The sequence below is a fragment of the Papio anubis genome, chromosome 10 (assembly GCF_008728515.1).
Source record: "Papio anubis isolate 15944 chromosome 10, Panubis1.0, whole genome shotgun sequence".
NCBI classification, from domain to species: domain Eukaryota; kingdom Metazoa; phylum Chordata; class Mammalia; order Primates; family Cercopithecidae; genus Papio; species Papio anubis.
Genome location: NC_044985.1, coordinates 86,423,632 through 86,449,464, shown reverse-complemented (window position 1 = coordinate 86,449,464; position 25,833 = coordinate 86,423,632). Strand labels below are relative to the sequence as shown.

The 25,833-nt window shown below is 39.0% G+C and overlaps 1 protein-coding gene across 2 annotated transcripts in view; it reads right to left on the bottom strand.

Moving 5' to 3' along the window:
• Nucleotides 1-21,418: 21,418 nt before the first annotated feature.
• Nucleotides 21,419-25,833, bottom strand: part of BMPR2 (bone morphogenetic protein receptor type 2) — a 204,575-nt gene continuing 200,160 nt past the window's right edge. The window contains exon 13 of one of the 2 annotated variants that reach the window (XM_003907828.5): nucleotides 21,419-25,783. In XM_003907828.5, the coding sequence (XP_003907877.2) occupies nucleotides 25,536-25,783 (248 nt within the window). In that variant the 3' untranslated portion in view covers nucleotides 21,419-25,535. Of the gene's footprint in view, nucleotides 25,787-25,833 lie in introns of both variants that reach the window. The other variant, XM_009182806.4, reaches the window with a different exon arrangement.

The window sequence follows — 25,833 nt, the reverse complement described above, 5'->3', positions numbered from 1 at the left end:
CTGAGTCAGATATAATCCATGATAGTTTAACACTCTCCAGATTATTTGGGGGTATTTTGATTTATCAGGATAGATATAGTGATGTCTTATTCTTTCCTCACTACTTCTATCTTTTCTTTTCTTTTCTTTTTTTTTGAGATGGAATTTCGCTCTTGTTGCCCAGGCTGAAGTGCAATGGTGCAACCTCGGCTCACCACAACCTCTGCCTCCCAGGTTCAAGTGATTCTCCTGCCTCAGCCTCCCAAGTAGCTGGGATTACAGGCATGCACCACCATGCTCGGCTAATTTTGTATTTTTAGTAGAGATGGGGTTTCTCCATGTTGGTCAGGCTGGTCTTGAACTCCCATCCTCAGGTGATCTGCCTGCCTCGGCCTCCCAAAGTGCTGGGATTACAGGCGTGAGCCACCGTGCCCAGCCTTTCCTCACTATTTCATGTTTATCTTTAGTGATGCAGCTACCAGTAGCTTCATTTGCCACCTGAAACTTCCAATATAAGTTCTTATAATTGGAGAACTTTCAGTCAGTTTATACATCTAGAGGAATCTTTTTTTTTTTTTTTTAAATTTTTTACTTTTGAGACAGAGTCTCACTCTGTCACCCAGGCTGGGGTGGGAGGATCACTTGAGGCCGGGGGTTCAAGACCAGCCTGGGCAACGTAGTAAGACCCCATCTCTAAAAAAGAAAAAAAAAAGAGCCAGGCATGGTAGCATGTGCCTGTAATCCTAGCTACTTGGGAGACTTGAGGTGAGAGGATCACTTGAGCCCCGGAGTTTGAGGCTACAATGAGCCCTGATCATGCCACTGCACTCCATCCTGGGGAGTAAGACACTGTCTCTTAAAAAATAAATAAATAGGCTGGGTGCAGTGGCTCACGCCTGTAATCCCAGCACGTTGGGAGGCCAAGGCAGGCAGATCACAAGGGCAGGAGCTCAAGACCATCCTGGCTAACACGGTGAAACCCCGTCTCTCCTAAAAACACAAAAAATTGTCCAGGCCTGGTGGCATGCTCCTATAGTCCCAGCTACTTGGGAGGCTGAGGCAGGAGAATGGCGTGAACCCGGGAGGCGGAGCTTGCAGTGAGCCGAGATGGTGCCACTGCACTCCAGCCTGGGCAACAGAGAGACTCCGTCTCAAATAAATAGATAAATAAATATCAAACCAGTCAGTTTCTTGTAGCAGAGAGCAGAGTGGAGAGTAGATCTGGAGAGGAAATATGAAATATCCAACAGTCATGAGTAGACACTGATATGGGAAAGAGGAACAGAAAGATCAGTGATGGCTGACTAGAAACACTGGATGCCAGTTCTCCTCAAAGAGAAGAACCAAAGGTGAATAATCATGGCCAAAGTGGAATACTGAGGGAAGAGTGCCAGAACCCACAGGAAGAAGCTGCGGCACAGAAAAAAGAGGGAAGCAAGAGTTTGGCAGAGATAATCCCCAAGGGACTTGCAGTCCTGTGGAAAGGGTAGGTGGGGATGTTTTTAGCTCCTTTCACTCACCCTTGCTGCAGCAGACTGCTGGTTTCCAAACTGTTGAAGAGCCCCTCTGCCCTCCTGAATTGGCACCAGTATGAGCAGTGATTTGAGAACTTCTTAAGAGCAGAGCACCAGGTTGCCAGCTCATGCAGGATTGCTCACCCTGCCTGTAGACCCGAGCTGAGGTGGTGGGTGCCGTCTGGTTGTGCACCCATTGAGGGCCTCTGTCCTGCCCAAGGAGTCTCAGCCCTTGTGTTGCTGCATTACTGGATCCCCTGTAAACATTCCCTAGCACCTGCTCAGGCTGTAGCAACCACAAAGGGCCAGTGGGACCCAGGGGGAGCTGTGGGGTTGCTGGAGGTGTGACCCTCAGGGCAAACTGTCCACAGGGGAAGGGAGTGTACACTGTGCCAAAGCACCCCTTCGGACAAAGGAGATGAGAGTACAGGCTCTCCTGTGCCTGAGAGCTCCCTGCTTGTGCACTGAAGGTGACTGTGCCTCTTCCAGCAGAGATGCAGGCGTGGTGCTGAAGGAATGTGGTTCAACCCCTGTGGGCAGGCAGCATTGGTGCTCAATAAGGGACACAGAGAGGAGGACTTCTCCCCTACAATCATTGCTTTGTACATAGCCAGGCTGTTCCTGTGGGGGATTGGCACAAGTGTGACTATGGATGGTCAATGCAGGGCTAGTAGGGGTGGCTGCACCCCAACTGGCAGTGTTCCCACCACCACCCCAGGCCCAGCTTGCATGAAGAGTGGGGCCCCTCTCCCTCTCTACATGGAGCAACAGTTTTCCTGCAGTAGAGATCAAGGAAGCCACAAAGTTGTCTGTGTTCAGCTGAGGGAAGAGGTTCCCACGGGAAGCCATTTCAGTGGAGGGCTCCGGGACAGGCATTTCTGTGGCCCTCAGCTATATTGCAACCTAGAGATAAACGACATTGTCTATCTCAGGGTCACAAAGCCTCAGGACAGGGGTGTGATTGGGAGGCAGATCGCATTCCTGCTTGGTCAGGACATGGGGCTGGTGCAGCCCTCTCTGCCTGCGATGGAAACCTCAGCGCATTTCACCACAAGCCCCTGACCAGCCTCATCAGGGTTTGTGCTTCCACTGTCATTGGGGTATCCGAAGGTGAGTTTAGCAGTCCGGCTGCACCCAGCTTCGTCCTCCTTTCCTAGGGTCAGTAGGGAACTCAGGGCACCCAGCATTCCACGGATCAGTCCACCCACAGATCAGCCCACAGCCTGAGACAACAGACAGCCCCTCCCTGTAAACAAAGGTTAAGCACACACACCCTCGGCATCTGGCTCTTACCCGTATTCGCCACCTGCTGGTCTAGAGATGGAACTGCACAACCCAATGCAAAACCTTTTGACAGAAGTGCACAGTGCTGGGAACCAGGTAAGCTTCCTGAGACCTCCACAATCTCAGCCTTGCAGAAGGTAGTGAGCATGCTAATATGCCCAGCACAGTGCTCTCAACCGGCATTTGAGAAAGCCACTGCACAAAGGCTAACTATAACCAAGGAATTCATACAGAACTTTAGCCCACTGACAGCACCCAGAATTGAAACCAAACAACCATTCACAACATACATTACAGTCACACCCTCAAGGGGGATAATTCTTTTAAAACTCCCGTGCAATGAAAAGTACATTCAAAAATAAGAAGTGAGAGATTCTCTAGATGAGAAAGAATCAATGTAAGAAGTCTGTCAGTATGAGAAAACAGAGTATTTCAACAACCTCAAAAGATTACATTAGCTCTCCAGCAAGAGATACTAACCAAAATGAAAATTCTGAAATTACAGACAAAGAATTTTCAAAATATATATTGTAAGGAAGTTCAATGAGATCCAAGAAAAGGTGAAAAAACCAACATGAAGAAATTAGAGAAACAATTCAGGATATGAGTGAGAAAATTACAAAAAAGAAAATTTGCTAAAAAGATAGATATTTTAAAAAACAGAACTTTAGGAAATAAAAAATGTATTGAAGGAATTACAAAATACAGTTGAAAGACTTAGAAATAGACTAGACCAAGCAGAAGAAGAAATTTAGCAGAAGAAGACAGGTCTTTTAATTTAACCCAGTCAGACAAAAAGAAAAAAGAATTTTTAAAAATGAGTAAAGCCTTCAAGAAATATGGGAATATGTAAGGTGGCCAATCCTATAAATAATAGGTATTCCTAAGAGAGAAGAAGAAAAAGTAAAAATCTTTTTTTTTTTTTTTTTTTTTTTTGAGATGAAGTCTCGCTCTGTCGCACAGGCTGGAGTGCAATGGCATGATCTCAACTCACTGCAATCTCCACCTCCTGAGTTCAAGCCATTCTTCTGCCTCAGCCTACTGAGTAGCTGGGATTATAGGCATGCATCACCACACCTGGCTAATTTTTGGATTTTTTTTTTTTTTTTTGAGATGGAGTCTTACACTGTCACCTGGGCTGCAGTGCAGTGGCCCAATCACGGCTCACAGCAACCTCCGCCTCCCAGGTTCAAGCAATTGTCCTGCCTTAGCCTCCTGAGTAGCTGGAACTACAGGCTCCCACCACTACGCCTGGCTAATTTTTTTTTTTTAGTAGAGATGGAGTTTCAGTATGTTGGCCAGGCTGGTCTCAAATGCCTGACCTTGTATCCACCTGCCTTGGCCTCCCAAAGTGCTGGGATTGCAGCCGTGAGCCACTGCGCCCAGCCAATGTGTGTACACCCACCGTCACATTAGAACTAACATCCCCCTAGAATGTTACGATGAATATCACAGGGTGTACACCCATGGTATACACCCACTGTGACATTAGGTGTAACATCCCCCTAAAATATTATGAATAATATCACAGGTTGTACACACATCATATAACCCACTGTGAAATTAGTAGTAACAATTCCCTAGGATATTACAAATAATATCACCAGTGGTTTACCCACATGGGGTACAACCCCTGTGACATTAGAAGTAACATCATTTTAGGATATTACAAATAATATCACAGGGGGTGTGCACACATGATGGACATCCCCTGTGACATTAGGAATAACATCCCCCCGGGAGGCTGAGGCAAGAGAATCACTTGAAACCGGAAGGCAGAGGTTGAAGTGAGCTGAGATCGCACCACTGCACTCCAGCTTGGGTGGAAGAGCGAAACTCCGTCTCAAAACAAAAAAACAACAAAAAAAGGAATAACATCCCCATAGAATAATAGCACTGGCGGTTTACGCACATGGGGTACACACCCTGTGACCTTAGAAGTAACTCTCCCTAGGATATTACAAAGAATATCACAGAAGGTGTACACACATAGTGTACAACTCCTGTGACATTAGAAGTAACATCACTTTAGGATATTACGAATAATATCACAGGGGTGTGCACACATAGTGGACATCCCCTGTGACATTAGAAATAACATCCCCCTCGGATAGTATGAATAATATGACAGGGGGTGTACACATCCCCCGTGACATTAGGAGTAACATCCCTCTAGAATATTATGAATAATATCACAGGGCATGTACACACATGGTGTACACCTCCTGTGATATTAGGAGTAACATCTCACTAGAATATGACAAATAATATGACAGGTGGTGTACATATATGGTGTACACACCCTGTGACATTAGTAACATCCACCAAGGATATTACAAATAATATCACAGGGAGTGTACATAGATGGTACCATATGTGTAAACCTCCTGTGACAGTAGGAGAAACATCTTCCTAGCATATTATGAATAATATCGTGGAGCATGTACACACGGTATACAACCCCTGTGACATTAGAAGTAACATCCCCTTTGGGAGGCCAAAGCGGGCAGATTACGAGGTAAGGAGATTGAGACCATCCTGGCTAACATGGTGAAACCCCGTCTCTACTAAAAATATAAAAAATAATTAGCCAGGTGTGGTGGCAGGCACTTGTAGTCCCAGCTACTCGGGAGGCTGAGGCAGGAGAATGGCGTGAACCTGGGAGGTGGAGCTTGCAGTGAGCTGAGATCGCACCACTGCACTCCAGACTGGGCGATGAAGCAAAACTCCTTCTCAAAAAAAAAAAAAAAAAAAAAGAAGTGACATCCCTTTAAAATATTAGGAATACTATCACAGGTGGTGTACACACACATTGTACACCTTAAGTTACATTAAGATTAACACCCCCCTAGGATGTTACTAATAATATCACAGATGTTGTATACATATGGTGTACATGCCCTGTGACATTATGAGTTAATGTCCTTGTAGGATATTAGGAATGATATCACCCCCTGTGGTGTACACACATGGTGTACAACCCCTGTTTCATAGGAGTAACATCCACAAAAATATTAGGGATATTATTACCCTAGCATATTACAAATAATATCACAGGGGTTGTAAACACACGTTATACAACCCGTGTGACATTAAAGGTAAAATCCCCAGAGGTTATTACGAATAATATAACATGGGGGTGTACACACATAGTGTACACCTTAAGTTACATTAGGAGTAACATCCCCAAGGATGTTACGAATAATATTACAGGGTGTGTAAACACATGGTGTACACGCTCTGTGACATTAGGAGTAACATCCCTTAGGATATTATGAATATTATCAGAGGAGGCGTATACACATGGTGTATGCTCCCTGTGACATTAAAAGTAACATTCCACTAGGATATTACAAATAATATCACAGGGGGTGTACACACATGGAGTATTCCCCTTGTGACATTAAGAGTAACATTCCCCTAGGATATTACAAATAATATCACAGGGTGTGCACCTTCCCTGACATTAGGAGTAACATCCCCTTAGGATATTAGGAAGAATATCACAGGGTGTACACCCTCTGTGACATTACAAGTAAAATCCCTTTAAAATATTGTGAATAATATCACAGAATGTACACCCTCTGCGACATTAGGAGTAACATCCTTCTATGATATTAGGAATAATATAACAAGGTGTACACTCCCTGTGATATTAGTAGTAACATTCCCTTATGATATTATGAATAATATTGCAGGATGTACAGCACCTGTGACATTACAAGTAACACTCCATTAGGATATTATGAATAATATTGCAGTGTGTACACCCCCTATGACATTAAAAGTAACATCCCCCAAAATATTATGAATAATATCTCAGAGTGTACACCCTCTGTGACATTCAGAGTAACATCCTCCTAAGGTGTTACAAATAATATCACATTGTGTACACCTCCTGTGACATGAGGAGTAACATCTTTTTAGGATATTACGAACAATATCACAAGTTGTACACCCCCTGTGGCATTACGAGTAATATCCCCATAAGATATTATGAATAATACCTCAGGAAGTATACCTCCTGTGACATTAAGAGTAACATCCCAGTATGATACTATGAATAATATAACAGGGTGTAGACCCACTGTGACATTAGTAGTAACATTGCCCTAGGATATTACAAATAATATCACAGGGTGTACACTCTCTGTGACATTAGGAGTAATATTTGTCTAGGATATTATGAATAATATCACAGTGTGTACACCCCTTGTGACATTAGGAGTAACATCCTCCTAGGATGTTATTTATAATATTACACAGTGTACACATTTGGAGTAACATCCCCCTAGGATATTACGAATAGTATCACAGGGTGTGTAGGTGATCCACCCACGTTGGCTCCCAAGGTGCTGGGATTACAGGTGTGAGCCACCACGCCCAGATGTAAAAATATTTTAAAACCTATTCGAGGAAATAATTCAGGAAAATTTCCTTGGTCTTGCTGAGACGTAGACATAAAAAAAGACTTAGAAGTAAAGAAAGCTCAGAGAACAATATGCCTTGTTGAACTTTGCAAGACAAACCTCAACAAATCATATTGCCATCAGACTATCCAAAGTCACCAGGAAGGAAAAAAATTTTAAAAGCAGCAAGACAACCCCTGTTTCATAGGAGTAACATCCACAAAAATATTAGGGAAAATATCCCCCTAGCATATTATGAATAGTATCACAGGGGTTGTACACACATGTTATACAACCCGTGTGACATTAAAGGTAAAATCCCCAGAGGTTATTACAAATAATATAACACAGGGGTGTACACACATAGTGTACATAGGGTGATTAGTGTCTAATCACCTATAAAGTACTTCATAGTAGAAACCTTACAAGCCAGAAGAGAGTAGGGTCCTATTTTCAGTCTTCTTAAGGAAAAAAACCTGCCAGCCAAGAATATTGTATCCTTCTAAGTTTCATAATAAATGAAGGAGAAATAAAGTCTTTCTCAGACAAGCAAACATAAAGGGAATTTGTTGCCACTAGACCATCAGATCTACAAGGAATGCTCAAAGTAGTTCTGAACATAGAAATGAAAGGATGATAGTTGCCACCATAAAAGCACACAAAAGTACAAAACTCACAGATCTTATAAAGTTATTACACAATTGAGACTACAAAGCAACTAGGTAATAATTAACATGACAGAAATAAAACCTCACATATCAATATTAACCTTGCATGTAAATGGACTAAATGTTCTACTTAAAATATACAGGCTGGCAGAATGAATTTTAAAAAAACAACAGGCCAGGTGTTGTGGCTCACACCTGTAATCCCTGCACTTTGGGAGGCTAAGATGGGTGGATCACCTGAGCTCAGGAGTTCGAGACCAGCCTGGCCAACATAGTGAAATCCCATCTCTACTAAAAATACAAAAAAATTAGCTGGGCATGGTGGCACACATGTGCAATCCCAGCTACTTGGGAGGCTGAGGCAGGAGAATCACTTGAACCAAGGAGGTGGAGGTTGCAGTGAGCCAAGATTGTGCCATTGCACTCCAGCCTCGGCAACAGAGTGAGACTTCATCTCAAAAAATAAATAAATAAATAAACAAAAAGAACAACAACAAGATCCAATCATATGCTGCTTACAAGAAACCCACCTAAAGAGTAAAGTCATTTACAGACTTAAAGGAGTGCAAAAAGAAATTCCACACAAATGGAAATCAAAAGTGAGTAAGAGTAGTATACTTGTATCAGATAAAACATACTTTAAATCAACAACAGTTAAAAAAAAAAAAGACAAAGGAGGTCATTATATAATGACAAAGGTTTCAACAAGAAGATACAACAATCTTAAATATATATGCACTCAACACTGGTCCACTCAGATTCATAAAACAAATACTACTACACCTAAGAAAAGAGATAGACAACAATACAACAGTACAATAGTAGGGGGACTTCAACATTTCACTTATACCACTAGACAGATCACCAAGACAGAAAATCAATAAATAAACTCTGGATTTAAATTGAAGTCTAGACCAAATGAACCCCATAGATGTTTACAGAACATTCTACCCAACAATGGCAGAATATACATTCTTCTCATCTGTTCATGGAACATTCCCCAAAATAGACCATATCCTTGGCCACTAAGCAAGTCTCAATATATTTTGAAAAATCAAAATCATATCAAATATTTTCTCAGACCATGGTGTAATAAAACTAGAGATCAATGCCAAGAAGAACTCTCAAAACTATATAAATACGTGGAAATTTAACAACCTGCTCCTGAATGATCTTTGGGTAAATGATAAAATTAAGATAGAAATTTTTTAACATTTTTCTTTTACCCCTTCTTCTTGAAACAAGGTCTCACTCTGTCACCCACGTTGAAGTGTAATGGCATGATCATAGTTTATTACAGCCTCAAACTCCTAGACTCAAGCGATCCTCCTGCCTCAGCTTCCCAAGTATCTGGGACTACAGGCACATGCCACAATGCCTGGCTAATTTTTTTTTTTTTTTTTTTTTGAGACAGAGTCTCACTCTGTCGCCCAGGCTGGAGTGCAGTGGCATAATCTTGGCTCAACACAACCTCTGCCTCCCGGGTTCAAGCAATTCTCCTGCCTCAGTCTCCTGAGTAGCTCGGATTACAGGCATGAGCTGCCATGCCCAGCTAATTTTTGTATTTTTGGTACAGACAGAGTTTCACCATATTGGTCAGGCTGGTCTTGAACTCCTGACTTCATGATCTGCCTGCCTTGACCTCCCAAAGTGCTGGGATTACAGGTGTGAGACACCGCACCTGGCCCAATTTATTTATTTATTTTTTTTATAGAGATGGAGTCTTGCCATGTTGCCCAAGCAGGTCTGGAACTTCTGGCCTCAAGTAATCCTCCCACCTTCACCTCCCAAAGTGCTGGGATTATAGGTGAGAGCTACTGTGCTCAGCCTAGAAATTTTAAAAATATTTGGAATGAATGAAAGCAGAGACACAACATACCAGAATCTCTGAGATATAGCAAAAGCAGTTGGAAGAGGGAATTTTATAGCATTAAATGCTTACATCAAAAAGATAGAAAGATCTCAAATTAACAACCTAATGTCACACCTGAAGGAACTAGAAAAACAATCGCTTGAACCTGGGAGGCAGAGGTTGCAGTGAGCCGAGATCGCCATTGCACTCCAGCCTGGGCAACAAGAGTGAAACTCTGTCTCAAAAAAAAAAAAAAGAAAAAAAGAAAAAGAAAAAGATCAGAGCAGAACTAAATGATATTGAGGCAAAAAACCAAGAACAAAAACAACAACAACAACAACAACAACAAAATACAATACAAGCTGGGCACAGTGGCTCATGACTGTAATCCCAGCGCTTTGGGAGGCCAAGGCAGGAGGATTGCTTGAGCCCAGGAGTTTGAGACCAGCCTGGGCAAGATGATGAAACCCTGTCTCTACAAAAAATACAAAAATTAGTCAGGCGTGATGGCATGTGCCTGTAGTACCAGCTATTCAGGAGGCAGAGGTGGAAGGATGGCTTGAGCCTGGGAGCTTGACGTTGCAGTGAGCTGTACTGCACCACTGCATTCCAGCCTGGGTGACACAGCAAGACCCTGTCTCAAAAACCAACAACAACAATGGATCAATGAAATGAAAAGATTCTTTGAAAATATAAACAAATTGATAGACTGTTAGCTGGATTATCCAAGTAATAAAGAGAGAACATTCATATAAGTACAATCAGAAATGATAAAGGTGATATTACAACTGATACCACAAAAATAAAAAAGATCATCAGAGACTACTATGACTATCTATTATGAGCACAAACTAGAAAATCTAGAAGAAATGGATAAACACCTGGAAACATACAACCTCTCAAAGAATGAACCAGGAAGAAATAGAAAATCCTGAACAGACCAATAATGAGCAGTGAAATTGAATCAGTAATTTTAAAATCTCCCAACAAAAAAGGCCTAGGACCAGATGGATTTACAGCCTAATTTTATCAGACTTACAAAGAAGAACTGATACCAGTTCTTCTACTCCTACTGAAACTGTTCCAAAAAATTGAGGGGAAGGGCATCCTCCCTAACTCATTCTATAAAGCTAGTATCACTGTGATATGAAAGGCAGGCAAAGGCACAGCAAAAAAGGAAAAAATAATGCCTATATATATATATATATATATATAGTTGTTGTGTTGTTTTGTTTTGTTTTGTTTGTTTGTTTTTTGAGATGGAGTCTTGCTCTGTCACCCAGGCTGGAGTGCAGTGGCTCAATCTTGGCTCACTGCAAACTCTGCCTCCCAGGTTCAAGCAATTCTCCTGCCTCAGCCTCCTGAGTAGCTGCACTGCAGGCACCCACAACCATGCCCAGCTAATTGTTGTATTTTTAGTAGAGACGGGGTTTCACCATGTTGGCCAGGCTGGTCATGAACTCCTGACCTCAGGTGATCCGCCTGCCTCGGCCTCCCAAAGTGCTGGGATTACAGGCGTGAGCTACCGCACCCAGCCTACCTGCCAATATTCTTGATGAACATAAATGTAAAAATCCTCACCAAAATAGTAGCAAAGGAAATCCAACATCACATTGAAAAGATAATACAACACAATAATTGGGTTTTATTCTAGGGATGCAAGGATGGTTCAACACACACAAATCAATAGGTATGATTCAACATGTAAACAGAATTAAAAACAAAAACCGTATGACCCTCTCAAATGATGCAGAAAAAGCATTTGATAAAATTCAGCATCCCTTCCTGGTAAAAACCCTCAAACTAACTACCTCAAAATAATAAAAGTCATATATGACAAACCCACAGACAACATCATACTGAATGGGGAAAAGTTGAAATCATTCCCTTAAGAACTGGAACAAGACAAGGATGCCCACTTTCACCATTCCTATTCACTATAGCACTGGAAGTCCTAGTTAGAGCAATCAGACAAGAGGAAGAAATAAAAGGCATCCACTGCACTCCAGATTGGAGTGCAGTGACACCATCTTGGCTCACTGCAACCTCTGCCTCCTGGGGACTCAAGCAATTCTGCCTCAGGCTCCCAAGTAGCTGGGACTACAGGTGTGTGCCACCACACCTGGCTAATTTTTGTATTTTTATTTTTATTTGGGAGACAGAGCTAGACTCCGTCTCAAAAAAATAAAAAATAAAAATAAAAGTAAAAGAAAATGTTATGAACCGAATTCGACAACAGAGATACCTACCTATTCTTTGAAAAGAATGAAGAGGCCTCCCGTTACTACAACATGAAATAAGAGAGCCACCTACTGGTCAAAGTGGTGCAGAGACTTGCCCCTGAGCACCAGAGAAATGGTGATTTTAGTGTTTTATTAACATAACTGAAAAAGTAAGGAATAGAAACACTGTAGTAAAAAACAAAAAAGTAAAAGCATTGAAGAAAGACCTATTTTCCAAACTTACCTTCACTCTTTCTAAAACCATGGTGTTGAATGTAGGTAATACTGGTACTCATTTATTTAAAGTTCTCTGTATATATTGCACATCCATATATTCCCTCAGTGCTTATTATTTTGTCCTTTTTAACCTGAAAGATGTGCACAAATCTCACAGAATAACTAAATATATTGCCTGCAGTTAAATTACTTTCCAGTACATAGAGTGACTCAGATGGCTAAGAAGCCTGGTTAATAGAGGTTAAATGAAAATGCACTTTAAAATAAAAAGACTATTTTGGTATCATAATAGCATTAAATTAAATATTGGTACTTCTGGAACAGAAAAAAACTGTTAAGACTCCCTCCCTGATGCAAAAGGCTGACAATTTAGTAAGGAAATATATAAGTAGCTTAACAAAGTGTAAAGTAGAGATAGAGTAAGATACGTTTGGGAAGGTACATGGCTACCATACGGTAGAAAACTTGGAATTTCAGGTTGAGTAGCTTGAACCCAGTGAGCTAGTAAGAGCATAGAGAAAAATGACTTGCAGCAAAGTATAAAATTGCTTGGAGAAGGGAGAAACTATATTAAAAAAAGGAAGACCAAAGTTACAGTGGGGTTTTGAAACTCAGCTAAGAAAGAGAAGTGGGAGTTAAGACAAGGAGATGTAGTAGTTTTTACTTACTTTTAAAAAAAATTTTACTTTTCTGAAAGTGAAGTGTGACTTCTAGATGGCATCACCAAGTGTCATGGATAAGCCAATTAAATTAACTTTCCGATTTACTAAAAAAACAGAGAGAGAGACAGGATCTTGCTGTCGCCCAGGCTGGAGTGCAGTGGCACTATCTTGGCTCACTGCAACCTCTGCCTCTGGGGTTTAAGCGATTCTCCTGCCTCAGCCTCGCAAGTAGCTGGGAATACAGGCGCATGCCACTACACCCGGCTGATTTTTGTATTTTCAGCAGAGATGGGGTTTCACTCTGTTGGCCAGGCTAGTCTCAAACTTCTGACCTCAGGTGATCCACCTGCCTCGGCCTCCCTAAGTGCTGGGATTACAGGCTTGAGCCACTGCGCCCTGCCAATAAAATGTTTATTTTTTAAAAATAGTAGTTCTGAAGTTGTGCATGACATCTAAAGAGAGTAATGCATTTCCTTAAATACTTTTTTTCTTAGGAATTTAAGCATATTTTCCATGACGTTTTATATAAATGATTGATTACTTCAATCATCATTGAAAAAGTTGGTAAACAAAGGAAAACTTCCCTTTTATCTGTCCCATTTATCACAATTTTTAAAAAGCTTAGGCCGGGCACAGTAGCTCACGCCTGTAATCCCAGCACTTTGGGAGGCTGAGGAGGGCGGATCACAAGGTCAGGAGATCAAGACCATCCCGGCTAACACGGTGAAACCCCATCTTTACTAAAAATACAAAAAAAAAAATTAGGTGGGTGTGGTGGTGGATGCCTGTAGTCCCAGCTACTAAGCAGGATGGCGCCACCGCACTCCGGCCTGGGTGACAGAGCGAGACTCCGCCTCAAAAAAAACAAAAACAACAACAAAAAAACCAAAACTTAAACATACAAATAAGGGATGCTTATTTCCTTGAATAGGAAATAGTTTTGAGGTTTTGTCACCTTTTCTAAGTAAGTAAACAGAAATGGAACAGTTCCAGGGTTGGGAAGTTAGCTAGTTGAGGACTTGATGGGAGAGGGAAGCACTGGGCAAGAGAAGGGAGCTGTCCTTGGAAGATCACATATTTACAATTGATACAACCCCCTTTCCATCTTTCCACCACCCACCATTTCAGGACACATTGTTCCTTTCAAGGCTGTTCTTCATACTCTTTTTTTTCTTTTTTGAGATGGAATTTTTGCTCTTGTTGCCCAGTCTGGAGTGCAATGGCGTGATCTCGGCTCACTGCAACCTCCGCCTCACGGGTTCAAGTGATTCTCCTGCCTCAGCCTCCCGAGTAGCTGGGATTACAGGCATGCGCCACCATGCCCAGCTAATTTTGTATTTCTAGTAGAGACGGGGTGTCTCCATGTTGGTCAGGCTGGTCTCGAACTCCCAACCTCAGGTGATCCACCCACCTCGGCCTCCCAAAGTGCTGGGATTACAGGCGTGAGCCACCATGCCCAGCTTCCATGCTCATTTTTACAGTGCAGGCACAGGGTCACTTCATCAAAATTTCCTAGTACAAATGCTGTGTGCAACAAGTTGGTCTCATATACATTCATTTAAAAAGATCGAACTGAATTTCTGAGTGACTTACCCAGGGAAGGCTTGGTTCTTGAAGCATTTCTACAGAGACCATAGGTTAAAGTTGTCTACCTATATTTTCGGAACCAAAAATTTGAACACATGATGTAATAACAAGACAATATATCAAAATTTTTCTATTTTTAAAACTTATAAAGGCAGGACCCTTTCTTCAGCTGCACATTCCCTGAGATTTTTCATTAACCTCCCTTTCCAAATTAGAACCCCGAAGTTAACAGTCTTTCTCTCTCCAATGCTCATTTAATAGTTCACTGGGTCCTACTGATTCTCTTTAACCCAGACCCAATATGCTCCCTCTTCTCTGCTGTCACTGACTCTACCTTGGTTTAAGGCTTTCATTATCTCTCACCAGCACCATACTGTTCTATGTATTTCTTTCTTTTTTATTTGTTTTTTTTTAATAGAGACAGGGTCTTGCTATGTTGGCCAGGTTGGTGTTGAACTCTTGGCCTTAAGCAATCTTCCTGCCTTGGCCTCCCAAAGTGCTAGGATTACAGGTGTGAGCCACCAGGCCCGGCCAGGTATATGTATTTCTATGTTTCTCCCTTCCTCTCAATTCATCCTATATACTACCAACTGAGTAACCTATTTTGAAACCCCATTGTTTAAATTCTTCCATGACTTCTAGGATAAGTTCAAACACTAAGAACAGCATGCTAACCCTTCTGTGATAGCTGTGTGTGTAGTCATCTCTCTCCATCCTTTCATGTAACATCTCATATCCTACTCTCATTGAATGTCATCTCATCCCCCTGAAAAAACTCTACTCTCTCAGGCTTTCTAGGGCTTTGTGGATGCTGTAACTCTGCTTAGAGAGTCATTGCTCATCTCTTAATTCTTATTAACATTTTGACAGTCATCAAAGTTACCAAAAAGTTACCCAATTCAGCAAGACTAGATTAAGTATCTTTACCTTGTACTCCCACAACATCCTGGGCTTTCACTTCCATAACAATTGAATTTGTACTATAATTTTATCCAAACCTACTGTGAGCAACTTGACAGCAGGACTGTTTATCTCCTAGAATAGTATTTGCCACACATTAGACGTTCAGAAAAATTTTCTGATACCCCTTGAAAATGGGACTTACTGGTCACAATGGATATTGCATTTTATTTGTAGTTTCTCTCATGTCCCCAGTACAATCCCTCCCCTTCTAATCTATCCTGCATACTTGTCAGTCCAAACCTCATCACATTGCTTCTATCAAGGTCCTTCCTTCCTCAGAAACTTTGTTCTCCCTATTGTCTATGACAGCGGCCCAAACACTTTGTATAATTTCAAAAATTATACTATCTGTTTGGATCTACTTCATCTGTTTTATTTCCAGTCCATGTCCTCCCTTACTTCTGGTCACTTCAAATATTGTCTTCACTTTTCTTTTTTTTTTTGAGACAGAATCTTGCTCTGTCACCCAGGCTGGAGTGCAATGGCGTGATCTTGGCTCACTGCAATCTCCTGGGTTCAAGCGATTCTCCTGCCTCAGCTTCCTGAGTAGCTGGGATTACAGGCATGTGCCACCATGCCTGGCTAATTTTTGTACTTTAGTAGAGATGGAGTTTCACCATGTTGGTCAGGCTGATTTTGAAATCCAGACCTCCTGATCCACCTGCATTGGCCTCCCAAAGTGCTGGAATTACACGCCTGAGCCACCATGCCCTGCCTGTCTTCACTTTTTCTCCTGATGTCTCATCCATCCTTTCGAGACCCTATTCAACATCATTTCCTGAACTGAAGTCTTCTTTGGCTCTTCAAACACATATTGAGCATATAATTTACCACTTACTTGGGCACTTACATGTCATCTTACTTGAATGCAACAATTTCCATCCCTAAAATAGAGTGTTATTTAAGGTGACAACAGAGCCTATGGGAGTAGGTCATGTTTTCCACAATCAAAAGTTCTCTTGGCATATAGGTAAAACTGGCCCAGCACCTTTTTAAAGATGGTTGTCCCATAGATTGACACGAGATCCTGCTCTAGGACACTTCTCTAACGCACTGAATTAACCTGGAGACAAACAATGTGTGCCTTCACAAACTCATATTCTGCTTTAACAAGGCCTTCTATTTATTTTTTGAACATCTTAACTCTCAATAAAATACTAAGATCCAACCAAAAAGATTATTTGATGATGTGAAGCACAAACACCATATTAGGCCAATAGAAATAGCTGTTTTGATATCTGGAAAAGCTTTTCTGCACCCTTAAATTACTCCATGGGTATTCCTGGTTACTCTAACTACTGAACGGTTTTATTTATTTATTTATTTATTTATTCATTTATTTTTGAGATGGAGTTTCGCTCATATTGCCCAGGCTGGAGTGAATGGTGCGATCTCAGCTCACTGTAACCTCTGCCTCCCAGGTTCAAGCGATTCTCCTCCTGCCTCAGCCTCCCGAGTAGCTGGGATTACAAGCATACGCCACCACACCCGGCTAATTTTGTATTTTTAGTGGAGACAGGGTTTCTCCAGGTTGGTCAAACTGGTCTCGAACTCCTGACCTCACGTGATCCGCCTGCCTCGGCCTCCCAAAGTGCTGGGATTACAGGCGTGAGCCACCATGCCCAGCCATTTTTATTTTTATTTTTGAGTTTCTCTTGCCACAAGTAGAGCTTGAAAATTGCAGTTCAAAGCAAAACATAAAATGCGTTAGAATCTCATCACTTGCCAGTTCTGTGACTGGACAGAGTATTTAATTTCTCTTTCAGTTTCTTCATTTATAAAAGGGGAATAGTAATACATATTTTGTGGGATTGTTGTGAGAATTATCAACAATATATGTAAAATAACTAACACAGTGCCTGGCATATAATAGGTGGTCAGAAAATAGCAACTATTATACTAAATTTAGTTTATTTTTTTGATGTATCATACTCAGTTATGAAAGCCATATTAGATAGAACATTTACTATTCTAATGCAAACTCCCTAATTATCATACTAACAATTTCTGGTGACCTCATAAAATAAAAAAACACAATTACTATTGTCATTAATATGATCTTTAATAAACGGAATAATGCACCATTTTACAGCAAGCCTTTTTAAACCTAAAGAACTGCCTTAAAATCTCCTTCTCCAATGTCTCTGTATCAATACAATCTTTTTATTTAGGTTTATATATATCAAAGCATTTACTTACACTTATTCATAGAAAACTCTTTAGTGGCTTAATGTCAGCTTTCATAGTGGCATCCATAGATAATACAAAAGAAAAGTGATTTGCTTTATTTTATACTCACACTGATCCATCAAACACAACTTATACAGCATAGCAAGGCTTCAGACAGCTTATACAAAAGCAAAATAACTGAAATTATTCATAAAGTCATATATGATAGTCTATCTGTAATGTAAGAGCAAAACACACCAACAAAAGATACCCGTTAACAAGAAAGAGGGTTCTGAGGAAGTGCGAGTATTTTCTAGCCTTTCTTTTTCCAGAAAAGCATCCTCAGAAATGAATACTCTGTAGCTTATGTTTCTCCTGTCCATTCAGAAAAAGCATGGCAGCTACACATCTCCATGTTTCAGCTACTACAACACCCTAAGAGTTAGTGTATTTTACAATATCCATGTATCTTTATTTGAAAAATTATCAACAGAAAACTGAGGATGATTCCAGCTTACATAAACACTGATACAATATAATCTCTATGGAAATGAAATAACAAGGCATACAAAAATTGCTTAAATAAATAAATGTGGCCAGAAAAGGAAAAGCCACAGAAGTCAAGCAATTCATTGTTAAACTGGGACCTATCTATCTTTGAATTGCATCTTTTAGTAATTTTTCTTACTGTTAAGCTTCTTTAAAAATATGTTTCCTTTACATACTTAAGAGGATTGGTAACAAGGTGAAGAGCCTGAGACAAGAGATTGGTTACAGATAACTTCCTAGGATTTTAAGTATATAGCATACCAGTTTAGAGCTTGAACTTGTCTGATTCAAAGAAAAATTCTGTTTGACTCTGACAATGTGATAAATAGAGGTTATTTTCTCAAAACCATCCAAGCTATTACTAAAGTTATAAAATATTTAGTTCACTTTTAGAAGGCTTTATAACGTTAAAATGTCTCTTGAGAAAATCCTATCTGAGAGGAACTACTTTACTAAGTTCTCTTATTAAAAAACAAACAAAATGAAACAATTTGTCCCATATCATGTATGATCATTTGACCAAAGAACAGAAATGTAAATCGTTTTAAGTCAGTGCTTCAACTCTAAAGACCTAAATTTGTTGCAACATGTAGCCAATTAGTTGAGTCATTCCCTCTGTTCAGTAATTACAGAACTGGGCAACTTTTTATGATTAATGAAATCTGATAATATATCTATGTGAAAAAGTCAAATAAGATGAAACATTAAATGAACTGTGCAACAAACACTTTAAATATTCAACTGGATCTAATTGCTTACTTGCTACCAATTGAACTTTTTCAGTGTACAAAGGGAAGAAAGGGGCCCTGAGTTTTTAAGTAATATGTCTGTAGAATGAATCTAAAACACGAAGATGTTTCTGAAATCTAAAGGTACAAATAAAATGGATAAAACCCACAAGTTGCCTTTTAAAACTGAAAAACAAATCAAGTTGTAGTTTCAAATACAGTAATTTGCTTAAAAATTCAGTCATAAACTGGACACCCTAATGATGTAATTTGGTTCTGAAGATTCCTTCTCTCTTACCCAGATTTTAAAATGGGTTTCAAGTTGTTTTAAAAATGAATGTGTATGTTTACAATGTTTAATAGTAACACTACAAACATCACAGTAATAACAGAATTGGAATTTTAAAGATATGATAGATTTATTTTGAGCCTGGTTTTAATATACAGCATAAAGTCTTCTGAAGTACTTTCAAATGTATCTGCCATGAGATAAATTTCTAAGTTTTTCTCTATATGCACACTCAACTTAAATCAGTCACCTAAAAGTTAAATGAAAGTTGTATAGTCCAGTCTATGTTGCATAATAATAAGTATTTCAAAAGTGGTCTACAAAAATGTCCATAGATAATACCTGATTAATGTAGGGTTTGCTTTTGAAAGTTAATCTTGCATTTAATGTTTAATATTTGACACAAAAAATAAGTAGAAGGTTGTGGCTCAATCATAAAACTAAGCTTGCTGCAATATAAGTTAAACAATTTTAATGGCAAAATGATATACAATTCTGTATGCATGGCTTTTTAGCTATAACTAATGAGAATATAAAGTCATAAAATTCCACAATAGAAAATGTTAGATAATACAAAAATTAAGTGCTGATTTGCTGGTAGTCTGATGGTTGAATCCACTTTCAAATAGAAACATCTTAACTCTCGATTCTATCAAACTATCAAACTATTACTTAACTGGAGTAATGAATTTGAATATAAAAGAAGATATAATTTTATGTTCTTAAATATAAAGTCATTAAAATAGGATTGAGGAGAAAGAGCTTAAGCAATTTTGTCTGAAGAACCGAGACTGAAGTGTTCATTGAGAGGCCTGAAGTATACTGAAGACTAAGAATATTGGGGATGATGACCAGCTGCTCTCTTTTTTGTCCTACTGGGTAAAAAAAAAATTTAAAATCAAAGAGGAGGGAGACAGGATATAAAGAAAACTTTCCTGACACAGACTACAAATCAGATAACTGAGGTTTGGAGTAAGTCAGACATAAACTATGAGGTGATTTTTTTTTTTTTTTTTTTGCGATGGAGTCCTGCTCTGTTGCCCAGGTTGGAGTGCATTGGCGCCATCTCGGCTCACTGCAACCTCCGCCTCCCCGGTGCAGGCGATTCTCTTATCTCTGCCTCCCAAGTAGCTGGGACTACAGGCGCGTGCCACCATGCCTGGCTAATTATTTGTATTTTTAGTAGAGATGGGGTTCGTGTTAGCCAGGATGGTCTCAGTCTCCTGACCTCGTGATCCACCCGCCTCGGCCTCCCAAAGTGCTGGGATTACAGGCGTCAGCCACTGCGCCCGGCCTATGAGGTGATTTAAGGAAAGTAATGGGAAGGTGCACTTAAATGCCCTGTGATTTCCTCTTTTCTTTGTTAATCTGGAAACTTGTAGAAAGGCCTTCTCTTGATAACAAATTTTATGTAACTAGCTCAAACAGTGATTTGCCAGATTTACTTAATCAAGGAACATATTTAGGAGGGAATCATGCAAGATAGTTTTGGGTAAAGTTTGCACAGTTCATAATCTAAAAGTTAAAATGCAACCTTATATGCTGAAGAGTAAACTGCCAGTAAACAGTATATTTAGAAAACATTGCATTCTGAAAAAGTCTTCTGGGGTTTATGTGGGAGTGTTACAATTTCTAGAATGACTGGTCTAGACAATCAATATATGTGTACAGATTCTAACTTTAATAAGTTAGCTGGGAAGATAAAGCAATGTATGAAGCAATCTGTGAATAGTTACATAATAACCTGCACATAACAGGTAGTAAATTCAACATAACTTTAAAAAATATTGTATAGAAATATAATCTCAAATTCTAGTAGTTAATGATCTCCAATAAAATATTCATGTCCATAAATATGAAAAAAGGAAAAGAAAAGTTCATTGAAATATTTTTCCATTTTAAATGGCTTTCAGGAGGCACTTAAAAAGACTGGAAATTTCAGTGTAACAGCTACAGCCTACCAATTCCATTTGGCTGTAGAAGTCAAATTTGAAAATAATTTAAAAAAAAACTTGCTGGCCGGGCGCGGTGGCTCACGCCTGTAATCCCAGCACTTTGGGAGGCCGAGGCGGGCGGATCACAAGGTCAGGAGATCGAGACCACGGTGAAACCCCGTCTCTACTAAAAATACAAAAAATTAGCCGGGCGCGGTGGCAGGCGCCTGTAGTCAGGAGGCTGAGGCAGGAGAATGGCGTGAACCGGAGGCGGAGCTTGCAGTGAGCCGAGATCGCGCCACTGCACTCCAGCCTGGGCGACAGAGCGAGACTCCGTCTCAAAAAAAAAAAAAAACTTGCCAATTTTTTTGTGAAAATTCCCACTGAAGCCCACACTTAAGTGTTCCTTTCTCTCTTTAAATATTTTCACATTCAGAACCAATGCACATTTTCTGGAACAAGTGGATACATGTTAAGAAGCTATACTAAACTGTTTTATAAAAAAGACATTATCCTTGTATCCTTCCTATAGCCTACTCAATTAGTTCTATGGATTAGTAAATATTCTAAAGTTATTAAAAGCAGAAGTCCTGAAGATGGATTCAAAGGACTGATGAAACTGAAATTCTCTGTTAAATTAATTCCCCCAAATCTATTATGGAATCAGTTTAGGGAAAGGTCTCTGTTCCCAAAAGCTATCTTAACTTTTTCCTTAAAATTTACCTTACCATTAGTTCTGCAATTTAAGAATGTTAGGAGTCAAGTGAAATGATTTTAAGATTCATGATGGGAGATACAGGATTGAGTTTTGTCTTGAATTAGTAATTATTTCTCAAGCAACAATCAGCATAGATATGTCTACATATCTTATATTTGCCTAACTTCCCAAATCATTAAGGTATGTGGTTTGGCTTACCTTATATATACCAATACAATTGTATTTGTATATACAATTGTGTATATACAAATGACAATTGTGCGAGTATAGTGACTGAATTTTTATTTTTATTTTTTGAGACGGAGTCTCACTCTGTCGCCCAGGCTGGAGTGCAGTGGCGTGATCTCAGCTCACTGCAACTGCTGCCTCTTGGGTTCAAGCAATTCTCCTGCCTCACCCTCCTGAGTAGCTGGGACCACAAGTGCCCACCACCACGCTTGGCTAATTTTTTAAAAATATTTTTAGTAGAGATGGAGTTTCACCATCTTGGCCAGGCTGGTCTTGAACTCCTGACCTTGTGATCCACCCGGCTTGGCCTCCCAAAGTGCTGGGATTATAGGCGTAAGCCACTGTGCCTGGCCTGAATTTTTAAAATAAATGTTAGCCCGTAACACATCCTGTCATGTGGCATATAGGCAGTGTGGTATGGACGAAAGAGATGTGGAGAGAGGTAGACATCGACTGAAATCCCAGCTTTGTCTATTACTAGATATGGACCTTGGGCATATTATTTAGTTTCTCTTAGCTTCAATTTCCTCATCTGTAAAATGGGAATATTAATTACAATGCTTATATGGTTGCTCTGAGGTTTAAAAGAAATGGCATATGTATATTTCGGCATTCAGTATGTGCCTTCTCGTAACTTCCTACACGGGTAACAGTGTTTTTTATTTATTTATTTATTTTTTGCCAATTATGCATTTGGAAAGTTTTAATAATTTACAATTAAGTAATTTTTGTCTAAACGTAATTCAAATCAAGTTCTTTCAGTGACCTAATTCTGGTATACAGTTAGGATTTTGTTAAGGGAACTAATATTAGACTTTACCTATTATGATGCTTTTAAGGTTACATTACCATCCAGTGAAATAAATTTTAATATTTTTAGTTGAATGATCTTTTATTCAAAAGACCTGCTTTTCTACATGTAAAATTTTGTGATAGCAGTTAAATGTCAACTTTAAAAAACATTTATTATCAGACGAGTATTAGCATATAAGTAATAAACTTAATTTTGCTTGCTTGTATATTACAGATTTTAACAGTCTGATGTACAATTTAATTTAAAATTTATTAAAATGATATATACTCTCCACCTTTCCTACTTTTTCAGGAGTTTACTAAGAAAAACTGGTGAAAGGAAATTATTTGTTTTAAACATGCTTGAATGAAATAAACTATTCAGTTATTTTAATCTGGCATATTAATTTTTAAAGCATTTTATTATAATTTTCCCAATATTAAAAAATGTTGGAAAACCTACAATCAACTGGCCCAAATACAAATATAGCAGAACGTAAGATCACTCTTCTGGCAGGAAAAGATCAGTTAGACCTCAAATGGTTATTTACCCTCAATGCTTCAAACTGGAGAAGGAATATAATTTATTTTGATTCAAAGTTGTCCTACAAATATTTGAAAAGAATATCCTAAAATGCATGTGAAAGATATTTAAAGGCAAGAGAACTAAGTGAAAATGTACTAGGAAAGATACAAATAATTTGTTAATAGAATAATAACTGTGAAAAAAATTATGTGCCAGAAGACTGAAAATCGGTTAAGGTGCTGAATCAAGAGAAGGGCCAATAAAACACAAAGCGTGGAAATCTTGGGCACTAACAAGATAATCTTAATTCTAAGAATCCAGAACAGTGTTCAGCAATCCAGCTGAATAAATGGTAGGTACAGTAACATCTAACTTGTAAGATCACAGCACATGGCAAATGAGAAGGCTTATATACAAGTAAATCACAAATGACAGAAAATTGGGAAATTTAGGCTGTCTTTAGCTAAGTGATGAGATAGAGGAATATGAGTGAAAAAATACTGTTCAGGAGATAAAAACATAAATCAGAAATTTGGTGATTTGTGTTTTCCTCTTAACCTTTTAATCCCTGGAACTATCTTAGAACTATATAACATTTACTAAGTACTCTGATAATAAAAAAAAAAAAATTTTTTTAAAGTGAAATCATCAGTTTGTAAATAAAAAATAATTTCTGTTTAGAAAAAAGTCCATTATTTGACAGAAAGTGCTTTATTAAAAAAAATGCAGAGTTTGTTTTAGAGAAGATTATAAGTAATGAAAGAAGCAAAGGAGGCTTTTAAAAATAACATGATTTCAAGTCATGTTATTACTAAAAGGTATACTCTAATGTAAATAATAAATGTTGCTCACATATCAAAGATAATGTGAAAAACTGGCAAAAGGAAAAATTATGAAAATAGGATTAAGGAAGATAACACAATTTTGAAAAGACAGAAGTTTAGTCTCAGTCTGCTCAAAAAAGTTAGGTTTGACAGCAGCCCTTCCTTCATGGGGACTTGGCATGCCACTTGAATGATTTTTCCTCACAGTGTTTTAGGTCATGGGAAGAGGAATCATTTTCAGATAAAGTCACCAGTCTTCGCTTGGGAACAGGGTAAAAGATACTAGAGGTTCAGAACTATAAATTACTTCTGAAGTTATAATAAACAGTAAGTATAATTTTATGAGTCAAAGATGGCCTATTCAGAGAATGAAAGCTATAACACTATTTTGTCTTAACCATTTATTTTCCTACTTAAAAATTCCATAAGTATAGCTCTATAAGCTTACCAATAAAAATGTATTCTTAAATAAATGAACATGGATCATGAACATACATAGAAAAATAAAATAAAATGGGAAATGGCTAATATTTGATGTCCTGTACTTTGTTCTAGTCTCTCTTATGAACTCCCAAAACCAGAAGCAAATAAGTTTATTAAAATGCCTGGAAGGAAACATTCAGGATTTGGAAGGTTAAAAGAAATGGCATTTCAAATCAGGTTTTGGTAGTTCCTTCTTTAGAGCCCTTTCAGACAATGTTTCTGTATTCTCCATGATAAGGAGAGAGAAAGTAAGAAATCAGGTAGCTGCTTCTCCTGTGCAAAATTCACTGTCATAGAACTGACCTTCAAAAGTATGGGAGATGGGGCAGAAAAGTGTTTATATTATGGAAGAATATGTGCCCTGTTAGGAAGAGAGCTTACAAGAAAGCTTATTTGTGGCCTATAAACTATTGCACATTCAAACAAAACACAAGAGAAAAGATGTCCAACAAGATAATATGTTCAGGAACGTATCAACATAAAAACTAGCTTGTGCCCAGAAATAAAACATGGATACCAGATACCACTGCAGTCAAACCTGTCTTAATTTGCTTCTGTTTTAATGACCTTAAGAAACTGGTCCAAACTGATTATCAGCAATACATTGTTTTTGCTTTTTTTCTTAAAAAAATATTTTGAGACCACTTTTGATACACACACATATAACTCTGTGGTCATAACAGACAAATATAACTTTAGCGAGACTAAACAAAAGTGCAAAACTTAAAAAACAAAATTTAAAAATATGGAAGCATAAGCTAAATTTTTCTGCATAGCTGAAATCTATTTAAAGCAAGTCCTTGTTGCAGGGGTGGGAGGGGGTGCTGACAGGAGGATAAAGCAGTTTTTTTTTTTTAACATCTTCTGCATGTTTAAATGATGCAAAAAATAATTTCACTCCATAGGCTTGAAAACATTTCACAGACAGTTCATTCCTATATCTTTAGACACCATGGTTGTGGCAGTGCCTCCTTCTGCAAGGTAAACAGCAGTGCTGGATTTGGAATGAACTGCCCTGTTACTGCCATTGTTGTTGACTTCACAGTCCAGTGATTCAGTGGAGATGACCCAGGTGGAGGGGCGCCACCGCTTAAGAGAATAGGGAGTTTTCACACGTTTCTTGATCTTTTCACCTGATCCTGATTTGCCATCTTGTGTTGACTCACCTACTGAAAATAAAAGGGCAGAAAAATGAACTATTTAACAGACTTAAGAA